Source organism: Pleurodeles waltl, chromosome 4_2 (assembly GCF_031143425.1).
Source record: "Pleurodeles waltl isolate 20211129_DDA chromosome 4_2, aPleWal1.hap1.20221129, whole genome shotgun sequence".
Classification (NCBI taxonomy): domain Eukaryota; kingdom Metazoa; phylum Chordata; class Amphibia; order Caudata; family Salamandridae; genus Pleurodeles; species Pleurodeles waltl.
In genome coordinates this window covers 36,053,828-36,075,005 of record NC_090443.1, presented here as the reverse complement: position 1 = coordinate 36,075,005, position 21,178 = coordinate 36,053,828, and the positions used below count along the sequence as shown (strand labels likewise).

Below are 21,178 nucleotides of genomic sequence, written 5' to 3'. Positions count from 1 at the left end.
AGTAATAGGCCGTTGATGTTTTTTGTTTCACAGGGGAATTGTTTGTATTTTGAAGTAGCTCAGAAATTACGGTCCCAGAACTGGGTTTGGTTTCCAGCATAAATGGCATAAAAGCACACACATTCAAACAAACATCACCATAAACATTACAATGTTACTAATAAAACGTTTCAGGGCCACAGCAAGTGTAAGATACTGCCACCCAAATCCTAAAGACGTTTTTTTTATAGGGTCATGCAGGCCACACATGGGCATATGCTTGAATCACATATCCCATTACCGAGCTTATGAGAGTTGACTCTGTCTTAAATCAGTGATTTTGAAAGACTCTAAGTCCGACATCGTCTCTGGACCTTCTAGTCTTCTTAATTGAGGGAACTGATTCCTGTTGTGCCCAAGAATTTGAGTTGCTTGTAGAATCAAAATGTTTCTCCGTATGACCACGCGCAATTCCTCTTTGAATCTAGGACTTTTAGGAAACTTGAGTTCGATGGCATCTGTCGCTGTAGATACGCATGTTTTGCATAGCTCGCCATCTGGTGTTGGGTCGGAGTGTTACAAGTTGTTTTTCTTCGAAGAAGTCTTTCGAGTCACGGGACCGAGTGACTCCTCCTTTTGTCTCCATTGCGCATGGGCGTCGACTCCATCTTCGATTGTTTTTTTTCCGCCATCGGGTTCGGACGTGTTCCTGTCGCTCCGAGTTTCGGAACGGAAAAACAGCAAAATTTCGGAAGATTTTCATCGGTATTGTTGCGTTCGGGATCGGCGTAGTTAGAATCAACACCGCATCGAAGATCGAAGAGCTCCGGAGCCCTTCGGGGTAGTTTTCGATCCCCCGTCGGGGCCTGCTCGGCCCGACCGCGTGTAGAAGAACGCCGATGGAACGGACCCCGTTCCGTTTCTGTCCCAAATGCCACAAAAAATACCCCTATTCGGACCAACACTTGGTCTGTAACCTGTGCCTGTCACCTGAGCACAGTGAAGACACTTGCGAGGCCTGTCGTGCGTTCCGGTCCCGAAAAACACTCCGAGACCGTCGAGCCAGAAGACTTCAAATGGCGTCCACGCCGACAGCGCACCGAGAGTTCGAGGTACAGGAAGAGGAAGAAACCTTTTCGATACACGAATCGGACTCCGAGGAATTCGACGATCCACGAACCGTGAGTAAGACGTCGAAAACCACTCATAAGAAGATTGTCAAGGCCCAGGGGACGCCACTTCCACCAGGCCATGGCTCCACCCATAAATTCGGTGACCGACCGTCGGCACCGAAAAAGGCCCAATCAGTGCCGAGACCGTCCGACTCCGGTCGAGACACCGGCACGCAGCCTTCTCGGGACCGAGAAAGTGCTGGAGACATACATCGACACCGAGATAGCGGTGTAGACACGGCTCGACGCCGAGACAGCGGCACCGATGAAGATCGATGCCGAGATGTTTCGACTCCGAAAAAGAAAAAAGTCACCTCGGAGCTGAAAAAAGATGCAGACAGGGTTTCGGTGCCAAAACAACCTGCAACCGACCCAGTTTCAGGCTCTTATACAGAAGAGCAATCAATGACCTCCCAAATGCGAAAGCATAGGTTTGAGGAAGACCTGCAATCCACCGATGTAGACCATACGCAGAAACGTATTTTTATACAGCAGGGGACAGGAAAGATAAGCACCCTTCCCCCTATTAGGAGAAAGAGAAGACTGGAATTTCAAACTGACCAAACACCACAAACAAAAATGGTGAAAAGGGTTACTCCGCCACCCTCTCCTCCACCTATAATTCACGTCTCACCAGCACAAACTCCATCACATTCCCCGGCTCACACCACCATGAGCCAAGGTGACCAGGATCAGGACGCATGGGACTTATACGACGCCCCTGTGTCAGATAACAGTCCGGAGGCATACCCTACAAAGCCATCACCACCAGAAGACAGTACTGCATATTCTCAGGTGGTGGCTAGAGCAGCACAATTCCACAATGTAAGCCTCCACTCAGAACAAGTCGAGGATGACTTTCTATTCAACACCCTCTCCGCCACCCACAGCTCCTACCAAAGCCTGCCTATGCTCCCTGGTATGCTTCGGCACGCAAAAGACATCTTTAAGGAGCCGGTCAAAAGTAGGACAATCACACCAAGGGTGGAAAAAAAGTATAAAGCGCCTCCTACAGACCCTATTTTCATAACTTCACAGCTGCCACCAGATTCTGTCGTTGTAGGAGCAGCTAGGAAGAGGGCCAACTCCCACACATCTGGGGATGCACCACCCCCAGATAAGGAAAGCCGCAAGTTCGATGCAGCTGGAAAGAGAGTCGCAGCACAAGCTGCAAACCAGTGGCGCATCGCTAACTCACAGGCACTTCTTGCGCGCTATGACAGAGCCCATTGGGATGAGATGCAACATCTCATTGAACATCTACCCAAAGACCTACAAAAGAGGGCAAAGCAAGTGGTTGAGGAAGGACAGAACATTTCAAACAACCAGATACGCTACTCCATGGACGCAGCAGACACAGCTGCAAGAACAATAAATACATCTGGGACCATCAGAAGGCATGCATGGCTACGAACGTCTGGGTTTAAACCAGAGATTCAGCAGGCAGTTCTCAATATGCCATTCAACGAAAAAGAACTGTTCGGTCCAGAAGTGGACACGGCGATTGAGAAACTTAAAAAGGACACGGACACTGCTAAAGCCATGGGCGCACTCTACTCCCCGCAGAGCAGAGGAAATTACAGCACCTTCCGCAAAACACCCTTTAGAGGGGGGTTTCGAGGTCAGGCCACACAAGCCAGCACCTCACAGGCAACACCATCCAGTTACCAGGGACAGTACAGGGGAGGCTTTCGGGGCCAATATAGAGGAGGGCAATTCCCTAGGAATAGGGGAAAATTTCAAAGCCCCAAAACCCCCACAACTAAGCAGTGACTCACATGTCACTCACCCCCTCCACACAACACCAGTGGGGGGAAGAATAGGTCATTATTACAAAGCATGGGAGGAAATCACTACAGACACTTGGGTTCTAGCAATTATCCAAAATGGTTATTGCATAGAATTTCTGCAATTCCCTCCAAACATACCACCAAGAGCACAAAATTTATCAAAACATCATTCCGAGCTCCTGGAGATAGAAGTTCAAGCACTATTGCAAAAGAACGCAATCGAGTTAGTACCAAACACACAAATAAACACAGGAGTTTATTCACTGTACTTCTTAATACCAAAGAAGGACAAAACGCTAAGACCAATCCTAGACCTAAGAATACTAAACACATACATCAAATCAGACCACTTTCACATGGCCACACTACAAGAAGTGTTACCATTGCTGAAACTACACGACTACATGACAACATTAGACCTCAAAGACGCGTATTTCCATATACCAATACATCCATCGCACAGGAAATACCTAAGGTTTGTATTCAAAGGAATACACTACCAATTCAAGGTACTGCCTTTCGGTTTAACAACCGCACCAAGAGTCTTTACCAAATGTCTAGCAGTAGTCGCTGCACACATCAGAAGGCAGCAAATACATGTATTCCCGTATCTAGACGACTGGCTAATCAAGACCCATTCGTTAATAACGTGCTCACACCACACAAATCAAATCATACAAACCCTCTACAAACTAGGGTTCACAGTCAACTTCGCAAAATCCAACATTCTGCCGCGCAAGGTACAACAATACCTAGGAGCCATAATAAACACAACAATAGGAGTAGCCACTCCAAGTCCACAAAGAATTCAAAATTTCAACAACATCATACAACGCATGTATCCAACACAAAAAATACAAGCAAAGATGATATTACAACTCCTAGGCATGATGTCTTCATGCATAGCCATTGTCCCAAACGCAAGACTGCACATGAGGCCCTTACAACAGTGCCTAGCATCACAGTGGTCACAAGCACAGGGTCACCTTACAGATCTGGTGTTAATAGACCGCCAAACTTACCTCTCGCTTCTATGGTGGAACAATATAAATTTAAACAAAGGGCGGCCTTTCCAAGACCCAGTGCCACAATACGTAATAACAACAGATGCTTCCATAACAGGGTGGGGAGCACACCTCGATCAACACAGCATACAAGGACAATGGAACGTACATCAAACAAAACTGCATATAAATCACCTAGAACTGCTAGCAGTTTTTCAAGCACTAAAGGCTTTTCAACCAATAATAGTTCACAAATACATTCTCGTCAAAACAGACAACATGACAACAATGTATTATCTAAACAAACAGGGGGGGATGCACTCAACGCAATTGAGCCTGCTGGCACAAAAGATATGGCGTTGGGCAATTCACAACCAAATTCGCCTAATAGCACAATTTATCCCAGGAATTCAGAATCAACTCGCAGACAATCTCTCTCGAGATCACCAACAGGTCCACGAATGGGAAATTCACCCCCAAATTCTGAACACTTACTTCACGCTCTGGGGAACACCTCAAATAGACTTGTTTGCGACAAAAGAGAACGCAAAATGCCAAAACTTCGCATCCAGATACCCACACAGGCAGTCCCACAGCAATGCCCTATGGATCAACTGGTCAGGGATATTTGCCTACGCTTTTCCTCCTCTCCCTCTCCTTCCTTATCTGGTAAACAAACTCAGTCAAAACAAACTCAAACTCATATTAATAGCACCAACTTGGGCAAGGCAACCCTTGTACACAACGCTGCTAGACCGATCAGTAGTACCCCACATCAAACTGCCCAACAGGCCGGATCTGTTAACACAACACAACCAAACGATCAGACACCCAGATCCAGCATCACTGAATCTAGCAATCTGGCTCCTGAAATCCTAGAATTCGGACACTTACAACTTACCCAAGAATGTATGGAAGTCATAAAGCAAGCCAGAAGGCCATCCACCAGGCACTGCTATGCCAGTAAATGGAAGAGGTTTGTTTGCTACTGCCATATTAATCAAATCCAACCATTACACGCAACCCCAAAACATGTAGTGGGTTACTTGCTTCACTTACAAAAATCTAACCTAGCTTTCTCTTCCATTAAAATACACCTTGCAGCAATATCTGCATACCTGCAGCCTACCTATTCAACTTCCCTATATAGGATACCAGTCATTAAAGCATTCATGGAGGGCCTTAAAAGAATTATTCCACCAAGAACACCACCTGTTCCTTCATGGAACCTAAATGTTGTCCTAACTAGACTTATGGGTCCACCTTTTGAACCCATGCATTCCTGCGAAATACAGTTCCTAACATGGAAGGTTGCATTTCTCATCGCCATTACCTCTCTAAGAAGAGTAAGCGAGATTCAGGCGTTTACAATACAAGAACCTTTTATACAACTACACAAAAATAAGGTCGTCCTAAGGACTAATCCTAAATTTCTACCAAAAGTTATTTCACTGTTCCATCTAAATCAAACAGTGGAACTTCCAGTGTTCTTCCCACAGCCAGATTCCGTAGCTGAGAGGGCACTACATACTTTAGATGTCAAAAGAGCATTAATGTATTACATTGACAGAACAAAGAGCATCAGGAAAACTAAACAGCTATTTATTGCATTCCAAAAACCTCATGCAGGAAACCCAATATCAAAACAAGGTATAGCCAGATGGATAGTTAAATGCATCCAAATCTGCTACCTTAAAGCTAAACGACAACTGCCCATTACACCAAGGGCACACTCAACCAGAAAGAAAGGTGCTACCATGGCCTTTCTAGGAAACATCCCAATGCAAGAAATATGTAAGGCAGCCACATGGTCTACGCCTCACACATTCACCAAGCACTACTGTGTAGACGTGTTATCCGCACAACAAGCCACAGTAGGTCAAGCCGTATTAAGAACATTGTTTCAGACTACTCCCACTCCTACAGGCTGAGCCACCGCTTTGGGGAGATAACTGCTTACTAGTCTATGCAAAACATGCGTATCTACAGCGACAGATGCCATCGAACTGAAAATGTCACTTACCCAGTGTACATCTGTTCGTGGCATCAGTCGCTGTAGATTCGCATGTGCTCACCGCCTCCCCGGGAGCCTGTAGCAGTTCGGAAGGTACCTTCAACTATTTGTATATATATTATTTTAACCTTAAATAGGTACATACTTAGTCACTCCATTGCATGGCCACTATTACTACAATACAAGTCCTACCTCACCCTCTGCGGGGAAAAACAATCGAAGATGGAGTCGACGCCCATGCGCAATGGAGACAAAAGGAGGAGTCACTTGGTCCCGTGACTCGAAAGACTTCTTCGAAGAAAAACAACTTGTAACACTCCGACCCAACACCAGATGGCGAGCTATGCAAAACATGCGAATCTACAGCGACTGATGCCACGAACAGATGTACACTGGGTAAGTGACATTTTCACTTTGCTGCACAGTCATCCCATAATTTTTAGCTTTTGCTGGACTGTATACTTTTCTTGGCTTTAGAACTAGAAATATAGGTATATTTTACCTACAAGTCCATTATATATGTGCCCAGGGCTTTTAAGTTAAATGTCATTAGTGGATTACAGCAAAAGATTCTGCCATCCACTAGAGTGACAGTGTAAAACGTCTTCAGGCTTACCACTGTAGGCTGACTGTAGTAGTTTAAACACTGCAGTTAGACCTGTCAAAGTAAATTCTCTTAATAGGTCAAAACCTCACTTTTAAGTAGTAATAGGTCACTGCTATGTAGGCTTTGCATGGTATGTAAAAGTAGGATGTGTAGAAATGTAATGTTAACATGTCTTTACAGTGACTATCACCCAAAAGCTAATTTCTTTATTGTGGCAGGCCTAGCTGTCGTATGTCGAAAACCAGAGTGCAGATTAAAATCCTAATACTATATCTCAGAAATGGGACTAGCTAGAAAATAACTAAACCACATTTTTAGGTAGTTATTAAAAATTCAGTGGTGAAAGCAGATAAATATTTAGGCATAATAACTGCTAAGTTATTTTTTCTCTGCCTGAGTTCCTAGAAGCTAAATTTGCATTTGGTCTCCGACTTCAGTTAGCAAGTAATTAGCATTTGAATAGGTGTAAAAAAATTTTTTTAAAAAAGGGCCATATGCTGCCCAGGAGCAAACAGGCTGACCTGAATGGCCAGATAGGAGTCCATTGAACCTGACAGAATATGCAGGATGGGGCTGTGATCATCCTTTTTTGTCATTACAAAAATCAAATCATTTGCAAATGTCAAATTCTGCTTGACAGGTCTGCCGGGTTTACATGCAACACTGGGGACACACTTGAAAGGAAGTGAAACAGGATGCAAAAACAAATCTTGTGTATCCACTACCTAGTTGCTGGAAAGCCCTGCTTTGTTCTACCAGAATTCTGTCACTGAGTTTATTGGAGTACAGTTACTGCCCCAACTGGATTTGAGTGTTAGATGCGGGTGAACACTGGCAATACCTTACTACAATATATATATATATATATATATATATATATATATATATATATGTTCGATGGCATGTGTAGCTGCAGATACACATGCTGTGCATTATCCTGCCACCTAGTGTTGGGCTCGGAGTGTTACAAGTTGTTTTTCTTAGAAGAAGTCTTTTCGAGTCACGAGACCGAGGGACTCCTCCCTTTCGGCTCCATTGCGCATGGGCGTCGACTCCATTTTAGATTGTTTTCTTTTCGCCATCGGGTTCGGACGTGTTCCTCTTCGCTCTGTATTTCGGTTCGGAAAAGTTTGTTAGTTATCGGAAAATTTGACGGTATTGTTTGCGCTCGGTACCGGGTTAGTGCTAGCACATCGACACCGAAGAAAGAAGCGCTCCGGCAACCCTTCGGGGCTTCCACTCCTCAGCGGGGCCTGGTCGGCCCGACCTCGTCCATCTTCAAACCTCATGGACCGGACCCCCTTCCGCTTCTGCCCCAACTGCCACGCAAAGTATCCTTATACAGACCAACACCTGGTCTGTAATCTGTGTCTGTCTCCTGAACACAAAGAGAATACTTGCGAGGCCTGTCGGGCATTTCGATCCAAGAAAACACTGCGGGATCGAAGAGCTCGAGGACTCCAGATGGCGTCGACACCGGCCGGACACATCGACGTCGAAGAAGAGGAGAGATTCTCCATTCGAGATTCGGACTCGGACGAGTCAGAGAGTGAGCAGCAGAAGACTCAGCAAACCGTGAGTAAACCAGCCAAAACTCACTCGAAAATAATGAAGGCCAAGGGGACGCCACCGCCAACAGGCCATGGCTTAACCCAAAAACACGGTGACCAAACATCGGCACCGAAAAAGGCCTCCCAGCAGCCGAAGACATCCGACTCCGGTCGAGATACCGGCTCCGAACAAACTCGACACTGAGAGTTCGGCACACCGAAAGTCAAAAAGGTTTTTTCAGAGTCGAAAGACTGTCGAAAAAATTTCGGTGCCGAAACATGCGGCCTCGGAGCCGAAAACAGGCTCCTATACAGAAGAACAAGGCCTTTCAACTCAATTACAAGGGCACAGATTTGAACAAGAACTGGGCATGGGAGAGCCAGACCATACCCAAAGGAGGTTGCATACACAAAAAGACACAGGGAGAATCCGAACTCTTCCTCCAATAAAGATGAAGCGCAAGCTCGCATTCCAACAAACTGAAATGCAGCCAAAAGCGAAAGTGGCTAAAGAAAAGACACCACCACGGTTCTCGCCACAGCAATCGCCAGCACATTCGCCACATCTGTCCCCGGTAGCAACACCCCCAATGATGCAGTCACCGACACACACGGGAATGACCCAAGATGACCCGGATGCATGGGATTTGTATGATGCACTGGTCTCAGACAATAGTCCTGATTGCTACCCGGCAAGGCCGTCACCACCTGAGGACAGCACTGCATACATGCAAGTGGTTTCAAGGGCAGCTACATTCCATAATGTAGCATTGCATGCAGAGCCCACAGAGGACGACTTTTTATTCAACACCCTGTCATCTACTCACAGCCAATACCAAAGCTTGCCAATGCTGCCAGGCATGTTAAAACACGCCAAACAAGTGTTTCAGGACCCAGTAAAAGGCAGAGCCATCACGCCTAGGGTGGAGAAGAAATATAAACCTCCCCCTACTGACCCTGTATATATCACACAATAATTAACTCCTGATTCAGTGGTAGTGGGAGCAGCCCGGAAAAGGGCATACTCCCAAACCTCAGCAGACGCACCACCGCCCGACAAGGAAAGTCGGAAATTCGATGCAGCAGGCAAGAAGGTGGCAGCACAGGCAGCCAATCAATGGCGGATTGCCAATTCACAAGCTCTACTGGCACGATACGACAGGGCACATTGGGATGAAATGCAACATCTCATTCAACACCTTCCCAAAGAGTTCCAGAAACGTGCCCAACAGGTTGTTGAGGAGGGCCAAACTATCTCTAACAACCAAATAAGGTCGGCTATGGACTCAGCAGACACGGCGGCAAGGACAGTGAACACAGCAGTAACCATTCACAGACACGCATGGTTACGGACCTCCGGATTTAAGCCAGAAATCCAGCAGGCTTTGCTGCATATGCCTTTCAACGAACAACAATTGTTTGGGCCGGAGGCTGATACGGCAATAGAAAAACTGAAAAAAGACACAGACACGGCCAAAGCCATGGGCGCACTCTACTCCCCACAGAGCAGAGGCACTTTTAGGAAGCCTCACTTTAGAGGGGGGTTTCGTGCCCAAACCACAGAGCCTTCCACCTCGCAAGTCAAACCCACATATCAGGGCCAGTATCAAAGAGGAGGGTTTCGGGGACAATATAGAGGTGGACAGTTCCCTAAAGCAAGAGGGAAATTACAGAGCCCAAAAACCCCACAAACCAAACAGTGACTTCAATGTCACAAACCCCCACCACACAACACCAGTGGGGGGGAGACTTACCACATATTACCACAACTGGGAACACATAACAACAGACGCATGGGTCCTAACCATTATCCAACATGGTTATTGCATAGAATTCCTACAAATGCCACCAGATGTGCCTCCAAGACCACACAATATGTCCAAACAACACTTAGACCTGTTACAACTAGAAGTCCAAGCATTGTTACAAAAAGAAGCAATAGAACTAGTAGTACCCAACCATCAAAAAGGAACAGGTGTCTAGTCCCTGTATTTTCTAATTCCAAAAAAGGACAAAACACTGAGACCCATATTAGACTTCAGAACACTGAATCTTTACATCAGATCATTTTCACATGGTGACACTTCAAGACGTGATTCCCTTGCTCAAACACCAGGACTACATGTCAACATTAGATCTCAAGGATGCTTATTTCCACATACCCATAAATCCTTCACACAGGAAATACTTAAGGTTTGTAATCCAAGGCGTGCATTACCAATTCAAAGTATTACCATTCGGCATAACAACAGCCCCAAGGGTATTTACAAAATGCCTTGCAGTAGTAGCTGCTCACATCAGGAGATGGCATATACACTTATTCCCCTTACTTAGACGACTGGTTAATAAAAACCAGCACTCAGCAACAGTGTCTTCTACACACACAATACGTCATAGAGACACTACACAAACTAGGGTTCTCCCTAAACTACCAGAAGTCACATCTACAACCGTGCCAAATACAACAATACTTAGGAGCATCAATCAACACACAAAAGGGGATTGCCACTCCCAAGTCCACAAAGGGTACAAGCCTTCCAAAACGTAATTTTAAACATGCACCCAAACCAACACTATCAAGTGAGGTTTGTAATGAAACTCCTAGGCATGATGTCTTCATGCATAGCCATTGTCCCAAACGCAAGACTACACATGCGGCCCTTACAACAGTGCCTAGCAACACAATGGACACAAGCACAGGGTCAACTGCAAGATCTAGTGTTGATAGACCGCCAGACACACTTCTCGCTTCAATGGTGGAATCCTATAAATTTAAACCAAGGGCGGCCATTCCAAGACCCAGTGCCACAATACGTGATCACAAAAGATGCTTCCATGATGGGGTGGGGAGCACACCTCAACCAGCACAGTATACAGGGACAATGGGAAGTTCACCAAAAACAACTGCACATAAATCAGTTAGAACTATTAGCAGTGTTCCTAGCATTGAAAGCATTTCAACCACTGATAGCCCACAAACACATTCTTGTCAAAACAGACAACATGACAACAATGTATTACCTAAACAAACAAGGAGGGACACACTCATCACAACTGTGTCTCTTAGCACAAAAGAGTTGGCATTGGGCGATTCACAATCACATTCGCCTAATAGCACAGTATATCCCAGGGATTCCAAACCAGTTAGCCGACAATCTCAGTCGAGATCACCAACAAACACACGAATGGGAGATTCATCCCCAAGTACTACAAAACTACTTTCTACGCTGGGGAACACCGGAAATAGACCTATTCGCAACAAAAGAAAACGCAAAATGCCAAGACTTCGCGTCCAGGTATCCACACCCTCAGTCCAGGGGCAATGCGTTATGGATGAGTTGGTCAGGGATATTTGCTTACGCTTTTCCCCCTCTCCCCCTCCTTCCTTATCTGGTAAACAAATTGAGTCAAAACAGACTCAAACTAATACTAATAGCACCAACCTGGGCTCGCCAACCGTGGTACATAACACTACTGGACCTGTCAGTAGTACCTCATATCAAACTACCAAACAGACCAGATCTGTTAACTCAACACAAACAACAGATCAGACACCCGAATCCAGCATCGCTCAATCTAGCAATCTGGCTCCTGAAGTCTTAGAATTTGGACATTTAGACCTTACACAAGAATGTATGGAGGTCATTAAGCAAGCTAGAAAACCTACTACAAGACATTGTTACGCAAACAAATGGAAAAGATTTGTTTATTACTGCCATAATAATCAAATTCAACCACTACATGCTTCAGCAAAAAACACTGTAAGCTATTTATTACACTTACAAAAATCAAAACTAGCATTTTCTTCTATCAAAATACATCTCACAGCAATATCTGCCTATCTGCAGATTACACATCCAACATCACTTTTTAGAATCCCAGTCATCAAAGCATTTATGGAGGGTTTAAAAACAATCATACCCCCGAGAACACCACCAGTCCCCTCGTGGAACCTTAATATTGTATTGACACGACTCATGGATCCACCATTTGAACCCATGCACTCCTGTGAGATACAGAACTTAACCTGTAAAGTAGCCTTCCTAATAGCTATCACACCTCTTAGAAGAGGAAGTGAAATACAAGCATTTACTATACAAGAACCCTTTATACAAATACATAAACATAAAGTGGTTCTCCGTACAAATCCCAAATTCTTACCAAAAGTTATATCACCGTTCCACCTAAACCAAACAGTGGAACTCCCAGTATTTTTTCCACAACCAGACTCAGTAGCTGAAAGAGCCTTACATATATTAGACATTAAAAGAGCACTAATGTATTACATTGATAGAACAAAACAATTTCGCAAAACAAAACAATTGTTTGTAGCCTTCCAAAAACCTCATGCAGGAAATTCAATATCGAAACAAGGCTTTGCCAGATGGATAGTGAAATGTATTCAGACCTGCTATATCAAAGCAAAAAGAGATCTACCTATTACGCCAAAGGCGCACTCCACTAGGAAGAAAGGCGCCACAATGGCTTTTCTAGGAAATATACCTATGACAGAAATCTGTAAGGCAGCCACATGGTCTACGCCTCATACATTCACAAAACATTACTGTGTAGATGTGTTAACAACACAACAAGCCACATTAGGACAGGCTGTACTACGAACATTATTTCAGACAACTTCAACTCCTACAGGCTAAGCCACCGCTTTTGGGGAGATAACTGCTTACTAGTCTATGCACAGCATGTGTATCTGCAGCTACACATGCCATCGAACGGAAAATGTCACTTACCTAGTGTACATCTGTTCGTGGCATGAGACGCTGCAGATTCACATTCGCCCTCCCGCCTCCCCGGGAGCCTGTAGCCGTTATAAGTTGATGAAACTTGTACATTTGTAAATTTGTAGATATATACTATTTTTATACACATTATGTACCTAGATACTCACTTCATTGCATGGGCACCTAAACTATATGCACAACTCCTACCTCACCCTCTGCGGGGAAAACAATCTAAGATGGAGTCGACGCCCATGCGCAATGGAGCCGAAAGGGAGGAGTCCCTCGGTCTCGTGACTCAAAAAGACTTCTTCGAAGAAAAACAACTTGTAACACTCCGAGCCCAACACTAGATGGCAGGATAATGCACAGCATGTGAATCTGCAGTGTCTCATGCCACGAACAGATGTACACTGGGTAAGTGACATTTTCTCTCTCTATATATATATATATATATATATATATATATACACACACACACACACACACACACACACACACACATACATACACACACACACACCACCCCCTTCCCCTGTCCTCAGAGACCATGTTTATTGTGGCAGAAGAACGCTGCCATCTTAAAACTTGCCAAAGTGAGTAGGGATTACCCAAGGAACATTTACCTGATTGGTTGAGGCATCCCCAGGAGTCATTCCCACTCAGCTCATGCCAGGCACAAATGTGGCACATCCAGGCACCCTCTTCAGAACACTTCTTGGACCTCTGGAAGATCAGAACAATTCTGGAATGGAGGAATATCAGAAGAGGAGGGAGCCTGCTGTTAGCAACCTGAGAAGATTCCTGAAGGCCTGGACCTGCTCTCTCTTGTGCCCAGTGCAAAGAAGTGGACCCCAAGCGTCATAAGGCTGACCGGTTAAAGTTATCAGGGCACAACAAGCTACACAAGGCCTTTTCCTGCAACTACCCTGCTGCCCAGTGGTAACTGGGCCCTGCTATTTGGCCCCTACTCGACAGCTTGTGAAACTAAGTAGCAAGAAGGCCCTGGGGGCTTTAGAAGTGTACACCTGATGTGGATTGGGGATTAAAGGACTTAAGTCAGCAGGTAAAATCTTTGACCATGACAAACCTGATTGGTGTATGCGACTCGTGCTCTGTTGTGGTCAGCGTCAATTTGCACCTGTGTCCCAGTCCACCACAACCACTTACTATCACTGCTACTTTATGGTTCTTGGAGATATAACTACTTAAAACGTTTTTAAAAAAATGATTTCGTTACCCCTACTTTATTGTGGGCATTCCGGTGTCATGTTATTAAAGTTTACTCTGTTTTCTAATTAGGTTTTGGATTTTTATTATTTTGCATTTCTTTTTTATTACTGTGTTGGTATTGCATAAATACGTTACGCATTGCCCTAAGTTAAGCCTGCCTGCTCTGTGCCATAGCTACTAAGGGGTTGAGCTAAGGTTAATTTGGTGGCTTTGAGGATTCACACTGACAAGGGGTTGCGATTATTCCTTGAGGTGGGTAGTCATCCTCCCCAAATAATAATCCAATGGGCTACAGGGCCACCATCCATCTCTCGCTAACTCTGCTATTGCTAGGGGTGGGCCTAAGGAGGAGGGGAGTCCAGAATGTCTGCACATTGGAAAGACTGTGAATTATGAAAAGAGTAGTTGAGTGTATAAAAGCATATTTCCAGAATCCTAGAGTGCAACCATGTAAAACAATAATTCCCTCAGGATATACAGTATACATACATGGTTGTTTCTTTGTACTTTCTTTCACTTCATTGCATGTCTCACCTATGCCAATAATGCAGGATGGTGGCCCATTGCAGTTGGTAGAAATGCTTCCTTTTGTTTAATAGTAACTTCTAATAGAGGCTCTTCCTGGAACCCGTGCTTTGCTTCATGTTTAATTGTATGTTGTATTGAATTCGGAGTGTTTTGACTTTGGGTTGCACGCTTACTAGGATGTTGTTTTATCATTATTATTGTATATCGGGTGCTTGACCAGTTAGGAAGCTTTTGGATGCAGCTAGGTGTAGTTCTCTCTGAGCAACTTATTTCAGTCAGTCTTTGCCCAACATCTTCTTGATCATAGGGATATGGCTTTAGAGCTCTCCAGTCAATCTGGTAGGTATCATAAGTAAAGCGAGTCCACACACAGTGAACATACAATACGTACTTTTATTTAGCAACTTTTTTATTTCATGAATAGGTATTCCTGCCTTATTCAGCCTGCAAATGTTTCATATACTGCTAATAAAACTGCAAAGGCAACTAATAGAAACTAAAGCCACCTGCACACTGAGACACAGACACATTCCTGTTTTTGTTGTTGTTGTTTTTTTTTTTAATCACACGATATGGCAAGTGCCAAGCAGTAGTAGAATGAAGTGGTGGAAGAGATGGGAGGGCATGTGGTTTAGAGTTCTGGAGATGGGTTGCATAAGCTATAGAGTTTTGGATAAAACATCTCATGGAAATTAGCTGGGGAATGCTAGTGATGGAGTCTAGAGTTTAAGAGATGGAAAGGACACGGTTTCCGTAGTGGATATGGCATAGCCTTTAGCGGGGAGGGCGTGGATCATAGTTCTGATTACAGTTGTTCTAGAGTGGAAAAAGTGTGCCTCAAGCAGGGCAAACGTTTTAGGGATGAGGCCATGAATGGCAAAGAAATGTGTTCTATAGACATGGGTTCTAGATTGGGAAAGACACAGATATAATCATACTCTTATATTGTTCATGAAAAGAAGAGGAAATACCTTATCCACATTTCATCATAACTATACAGCTACTTTCCCATCCCTTGAGCCCTACAGCTGTAACCCTCCTTGAGACCATTAGCTTGATGGGCCTCTCTCATGCCTCTGCATTTCTCATACTTAGCTGCCCACCTTGTTTGGCTGTGTTCCAGTTCACTTGTCAATATCTTGTGATCCTGCTGCCCACTGGCAGAATCCCTGCAAGCTCTGTGCACTCTCTCCTACCTTCTGATCACTACACTTCGTTTACCGTCTCCCGATTAATTTTGCCCTATTTCCATTATCATGGGTTCTAGCTTCCACTTTCCCATATCCTGAATTTCCCATCTCTTGTCATCTGATAGCTTGTTTCCCTTCCACCCCCTTTCCTGTCTCTTAGGTCCTGTTACCCTGTTTCTCATCCTTGTAGCCCTATTTCTTACCTCCTGGAACTTAGTAAAGCCGTGCAACACTTTTGTGGCAGTGCCCCTGCTCTGTTCATGAGAAGTGACAAAGACCATTGTTTTACAGAACAGCCCCCAGAGCGATGCAGAGAAGGAGAAACACAGGAAAGAGAAAGAGAATGACAGAGAGTGTGAGAAGGAACTTGATCACTCAGACTTGCGACACAAGTCTCCCAAACGGTCTTCAAAGAAAGAGAAGGTAAGTGGTTTTTCTAGAGTAAACCACTAAAAGATGTGTCATCCATAGAGGGGAGGATCTAAGTTGATAGGCTTCTTTGGAAGAGTGGGGGCTTCTAAGATAGATCATCTTAGGAAGGGAGCCAGCTCAGGCGAGGGTTTTTTCTCTTGTAACGACATTAATTTCTAGTAGGGGCATTTATTGGAAACAACCTCTCTCATAAGGGGAGGAGCTTGTTTGGGGAGGGACATATAAGTGGTCAAACCTTTCTATGGGTGTCTCCAGCTCTAGGGAGGAGCTTCCCTGGTGAAGGAAGTATCTTCCCTTGGGAGGAGACTCTCGGAAGGAATAAACTGCATGGAGAAGCGGCATGTCAGGAGAAAAGCTTCTCTTTAGAGGGTGTCTAGGGAGGACACTCTCTAGGGGAGTGGAGGAACGGCATCCATCTGTACAGATGGCATCTACAGGAAGGACATTCTCTGCAGGAGGAGGCCTAATCTCAGGAGGGGCTGTCTTTGAGGAGGGGTCATCTCCGAGGAGCAGCTTTTCTTGGGGCAGGGACTTCTGGAATAAATGTTTTAAGGGTAGAAATACGAATTAAAAGTGTAATCTGGTCATAAGCCCATGCATTTAAAAGCCAATTCCTGTTTTTCTTTGGTCCTATAAGACTACACCAATCTGAACTGGAATACTTAGTGATTAGTTAAAGCTGCAATCAAGTACCTGCACGGACTAGGCCATAAATTATTTCTTGCATCTAGGTGCTGCATATACATGCCCCTAGTAATCATAGCCATTAGTTTTACTTTACATGTACGGTCTAAAGATGCCTGAGAGGACCACCATTGGTGCAGGCGGTTAGTTGCATGACAAGAGAAATTAACCTCTCATTCAAAAAACAATGAAAAACATTAGGACAATGAAAGAAACTGCTTCAAACACACAGATATAGTCCAGAAGCCTCACAACAGTGAATAGTCTGAAATGAACATGTCATTGGCGAATAGAAGAGAACGTTACCACTCGTTCTTGATAGAGGCAGACATTGAGTGACTAGTACTTGGCCTATCAGGCTTCTAGCCTCATGTTAAGCAACTGATCCCTCAGTTTCTCTAAATTTGGACTCCCAAGTCTGGGTTTCAGGTGGCCAGAGTATGTTTGGTCAAAGGCTGTCACTAGGGCCCAATGCCATGTTAGACCTACAGAGTGCCCTGTGTAAGTGGGAGGGCCAGAGACTTCAACCTTCCCCTTCTAATAAAAGCACAGAAAAACGGTAAATATTAGGAAATCCCTACCAAGAGCTGCCCTTGTGGCCAGACCTTAAAAACTTCGATTCAACAGATGGCAATATGAAAATCTCTGATATGGATTTCCTCCGGTTGTCTTTTATGGCTATTGACGCAATTCGTCAAATACGTGGATATAAGTACTTTCATAAACATCCTTTATTCTTCATGGAGGAAAGTCCCATAAGTGTGTTGCATATAAGTACCAGGAGCTAGCATTTTGGCAAATGTCTATAGGTTTCACTGTAGGATGTTAAACACTATTAGACAGATTTGAAAGACTGTTTAACTGTCGAGGATCACAAACCTAATCTGCTTAAACATAACTGAAAAGTCAACATAAGCACACTAGATCCTATGTCTTTGTTTAAATGCATAGAGACAACAACTGTAGAGGTTGAGAAAATGGCACTTGTACAGCAGAGGGATATAGTTTAGCCCCTTTGTGCTATTGGGATGCAAGTAAGTTGTCATCTCCAAGTGGTGTATCCTTACTAATCTAGCTATTTAAATTGTTGTGTAAGAGCATTAAGTGAAAAATGTTGAGCAGAGTAACCATTGAGACTAAGTATCATGCATCCACGCTCCTTTTTCAGCACTGATTCTCTTTCTAGACAGGTTGGGACACATCTGAGAGTGAACTCAGTGAAGGGGAGCTAGAGAGGAGGCGCCGGACACTGCTTCAACAGCTGGATGATCATCCATAATCGTTGTGGATGTGGACACATACACCTGTGAGTGTGGTGATTGCTCATCCCTACCCCTTAAACACCAACCATCTTCAAATGTAAGGATGCTCACCTTCTGTGGTCCCAGGCAATGCTGAGGTCAGCAGAAGAAACTCATGGCAGCCACAAAAAAAGCTGCAGTCAGCAATTCATGTCGATTTTTTCTACTAGAGGTAATCAGCTTTTATAAACAGCAGCACTCACCTGTGAAAAGAACATCTGATGCGCAAAGTCAAAATAGTAAATGGAAGTCCGGGGGAGTTGGCTAAACACCAATAAGAGGTGCCAAAAGTAATAAGGATCTGCATCCTCTAGACTGAACACTCGGCCAACCATCCTGGACCACTGGACGTACTCTTCCTCCCGAGTGGGAACGCTAATTACAACACAGAGTTATATATAATTGTGGCCCACTATTTGAAGAAACGTATTGCTGAACATACTCCTTAAGTCTGCCTCGTGGATATGCTCTCAACTGAGAAACACGTACGTAACTTGTCCACGGAGTAAGTTAACCTTGATGGACTAAACCTTTGCTGGATACTGAGCTGCTTTTTCTTGATAAACCATCCTGAATACAACGCACAGCCAAGCATACTCATCTTTATCCTGATCACATCCTGGTCAGTAGACATGCACCAACTGATCACTACACACCCTCATTTTACCCGATTTCCAAACATGCTCTTCCTTGATGAACAAGCATAGACAAACAGCTGAGCCGACTTATTTGAAAATATGTTCAGTCACAGTCCTTTAAAAAGTCCACTTCAGTTCATCACCAAGCACCCTCAGGTTAACCACCACTTGCTTGAAGTACCACCTTTGAATGACCACTGCGCACCTTCATCTTAACTCGCTGATGATACCCCTCTTCCATTAATTCACCTAGGGGAATTGCTGAAAACCCTCTACTATTAAGCTGTGTCTCCTGCTTCCCTTGATGGGCTGAACTTTTATGCTCGTCAAGCACACTCTTTAACTGACTGCTGAGAATGCTCTTTCTTTCCTCCTCTAGTTCTCTACCCATCTGTAGAATGTGTAATCCTTTCCTCTACTGCTGTCTGAGTGGACAGCTCTGATTTTGTGTTGTGTGGTCCGTTTCGATGCTGTCTGCCAATGTGTATGCCTGCTTACACTCCAGAATATCTAAGTATGTGCTTTTACAAGTCTCTGCAGATGGCGGATGGAATCCATCCACCCTTTGAGGCTGCAGCGGAGACATCAGTTTGATTGTTACTTTTGTTTGGAGAGGTTGGAAGGGAGTACCCAATTTATAAGTGTGTCACAATTGTGTTGATCGACTCGAGTGACTGAATATGTGATGGGGCAGTAGTGGGGACATTATGAACCACCTGCGTGCATATGTGGGTGTATGCATGTAGAAGCATAAGGCATCTTATGAGCTCTATGTGCACAACATTATTAATAACAGCAGAGGTTTTGCAAAGTATGTGTGGGTGAGTAAGTCTGGTGTGACTGTCACAAAGGCGGTGTAAAACAGCAGGGTGGGTGTGGTATGTGTGTTAGCATCACTACGGGAACCTGATTAACATGGGGATGCAATTAAAGACCATCTTTGTGCAACCTTAAGTGCACTGCTGAGAGCATCCCCATAACGCGTTTGCAGCGTTTCCCTATTTAAAAGTGTGTTTTATTTCAAATGAGTGATGTAGGCAGATGTAACTTTGTTTCATTTTACCGCTTAATGTGTGATCCAAGTGGAATGGAAGTCATTGTCAGCTCCATACTGTGATGTGGGGATATGAGAGGCAAGGGGCATCACATCTACAAAGGGCTCATGCATCGATTGTATAAGTGTAGAGCAGCAGCATGAGTTGAGTGGAGGTGTGGGGTTTGCACGCTTGCTTGCCTCCACATAATCCTGATACGCATCCCCCAGAAGATACGGTCTCCTAGAACACAGCAGTGGTTCACGCCATGATGGGAAGGGCCTGTCACATCCCTGATTCTGTGTCAAGAAATACAGGTAATAACACTGCAGAAAATACCGCCAGTCCCACTGTTCACAATGCTACTCTTGTGTGAAGGTGAATTTTGATCAGGCGTGAACTGGAAGCAAGATAGAGCAAGGTTAGAGGGAGCCAAGGCATCTGCTCAAGCCATGTCCAGTGTCCTGTACTAGAATATCAGGCCCTCAGAGGAATGAACTGAGGTGGCATAGTGCACATACAGACTAAGAATGCTTTCAGATTGTGAGAAATCTCCCTTCGTGAACGTTAAGAGATGTGTACTATTTCCTATTATTTCCATTACTACAACAACTAAAGGTTGGTTTGTGGGCTACCAGGTTTGGAGCAAAGCAAGAAAGATGGACGACAACGAAAGCACACATTCACCTCAATCTGTGCCATGAGAATGCAGTTTTTGTTTGTATTTGATCTCCATTGATTGTGCCAAGGCCTTTCTGCCCTTCTAGGAAGGCAGAGCCTCTTGTTCCCTGCCTCAAGGCTGACCACCTTAGAGCTGTCCTGTTGACGCTCACACAGACAGCGCAGAACTCATGCTGGCTCAAGTCCAGAACTGAGGCTTTCCAGACCTGATGAATTAAATGTTTGTTTTTATTTTCAACAGAGTGAAGTAATTTTAATGAATTCAAGTATTTTCCTTTCAGCATCCATGATTTATTTGGAAACAAGCTGTCCAGTAAAACAGTGCTCTTGAAGGTAATTGAGGCATAAAGTATTTGTTTATTTTTCACAGACTGACGACTGTCCTGTGGTTTAGTGGGAGTAGGCAATGCTCAGTGCTTTAACAGTCCATTCCCTAAATAGCATCACAGTCACCTTCTTCTCTAGTTAATGCGTGGCTTTTTTAGGCCAGGGAGTTAAAATTGATAGATTGATATCTGTTAAACAGTCTTGCTATCTAGTGATTGGATCTAGTATGACTCTTGAAAAGCTGTGGTAACAACAAAAATAGTATTGGCGATGAATGA

The 21,178-nt window shown here is 44.4% G+C and overlaps 1 protein-coding gene across 4 annotated transcripts in view; it reads left to right on the top strand.

Moving 5' to 3' along the window:
• The window catches only part of PRPF40B (pre-mRNA processing factor 40 homolog B), a 178,269-nt gene extending 157,458 nt beyond the window's left edge, over positions 1 to 20,811 (top strand). For 3 of the 4 annotated variants that reach the window (XM_069230521.1, XM_069230522.1, XM_069230520.1), the window contains exons 24-25: positions 16,095 to 16,226; positions 18,106 to 20,811. In XM_069230521.1, the coding sequence (XP_069086622.1) occupies positions 16,095 to 16,226; positions 18,106 to 18,198 (225 nt within the window). In that variant the 3' untranslated portion in view covers positions 18,199 to 20,811. The remainder of the gene's footprint in view (positions 1 to 16,094; positions 16,227 to 18,105) is intronic. The other variant, XM_069230523.1, reaches the window with a different exon arrangement.
• The last annotated feature ends 367 nt before the right edge of the window (positions 20,812 to 21,178 follow it).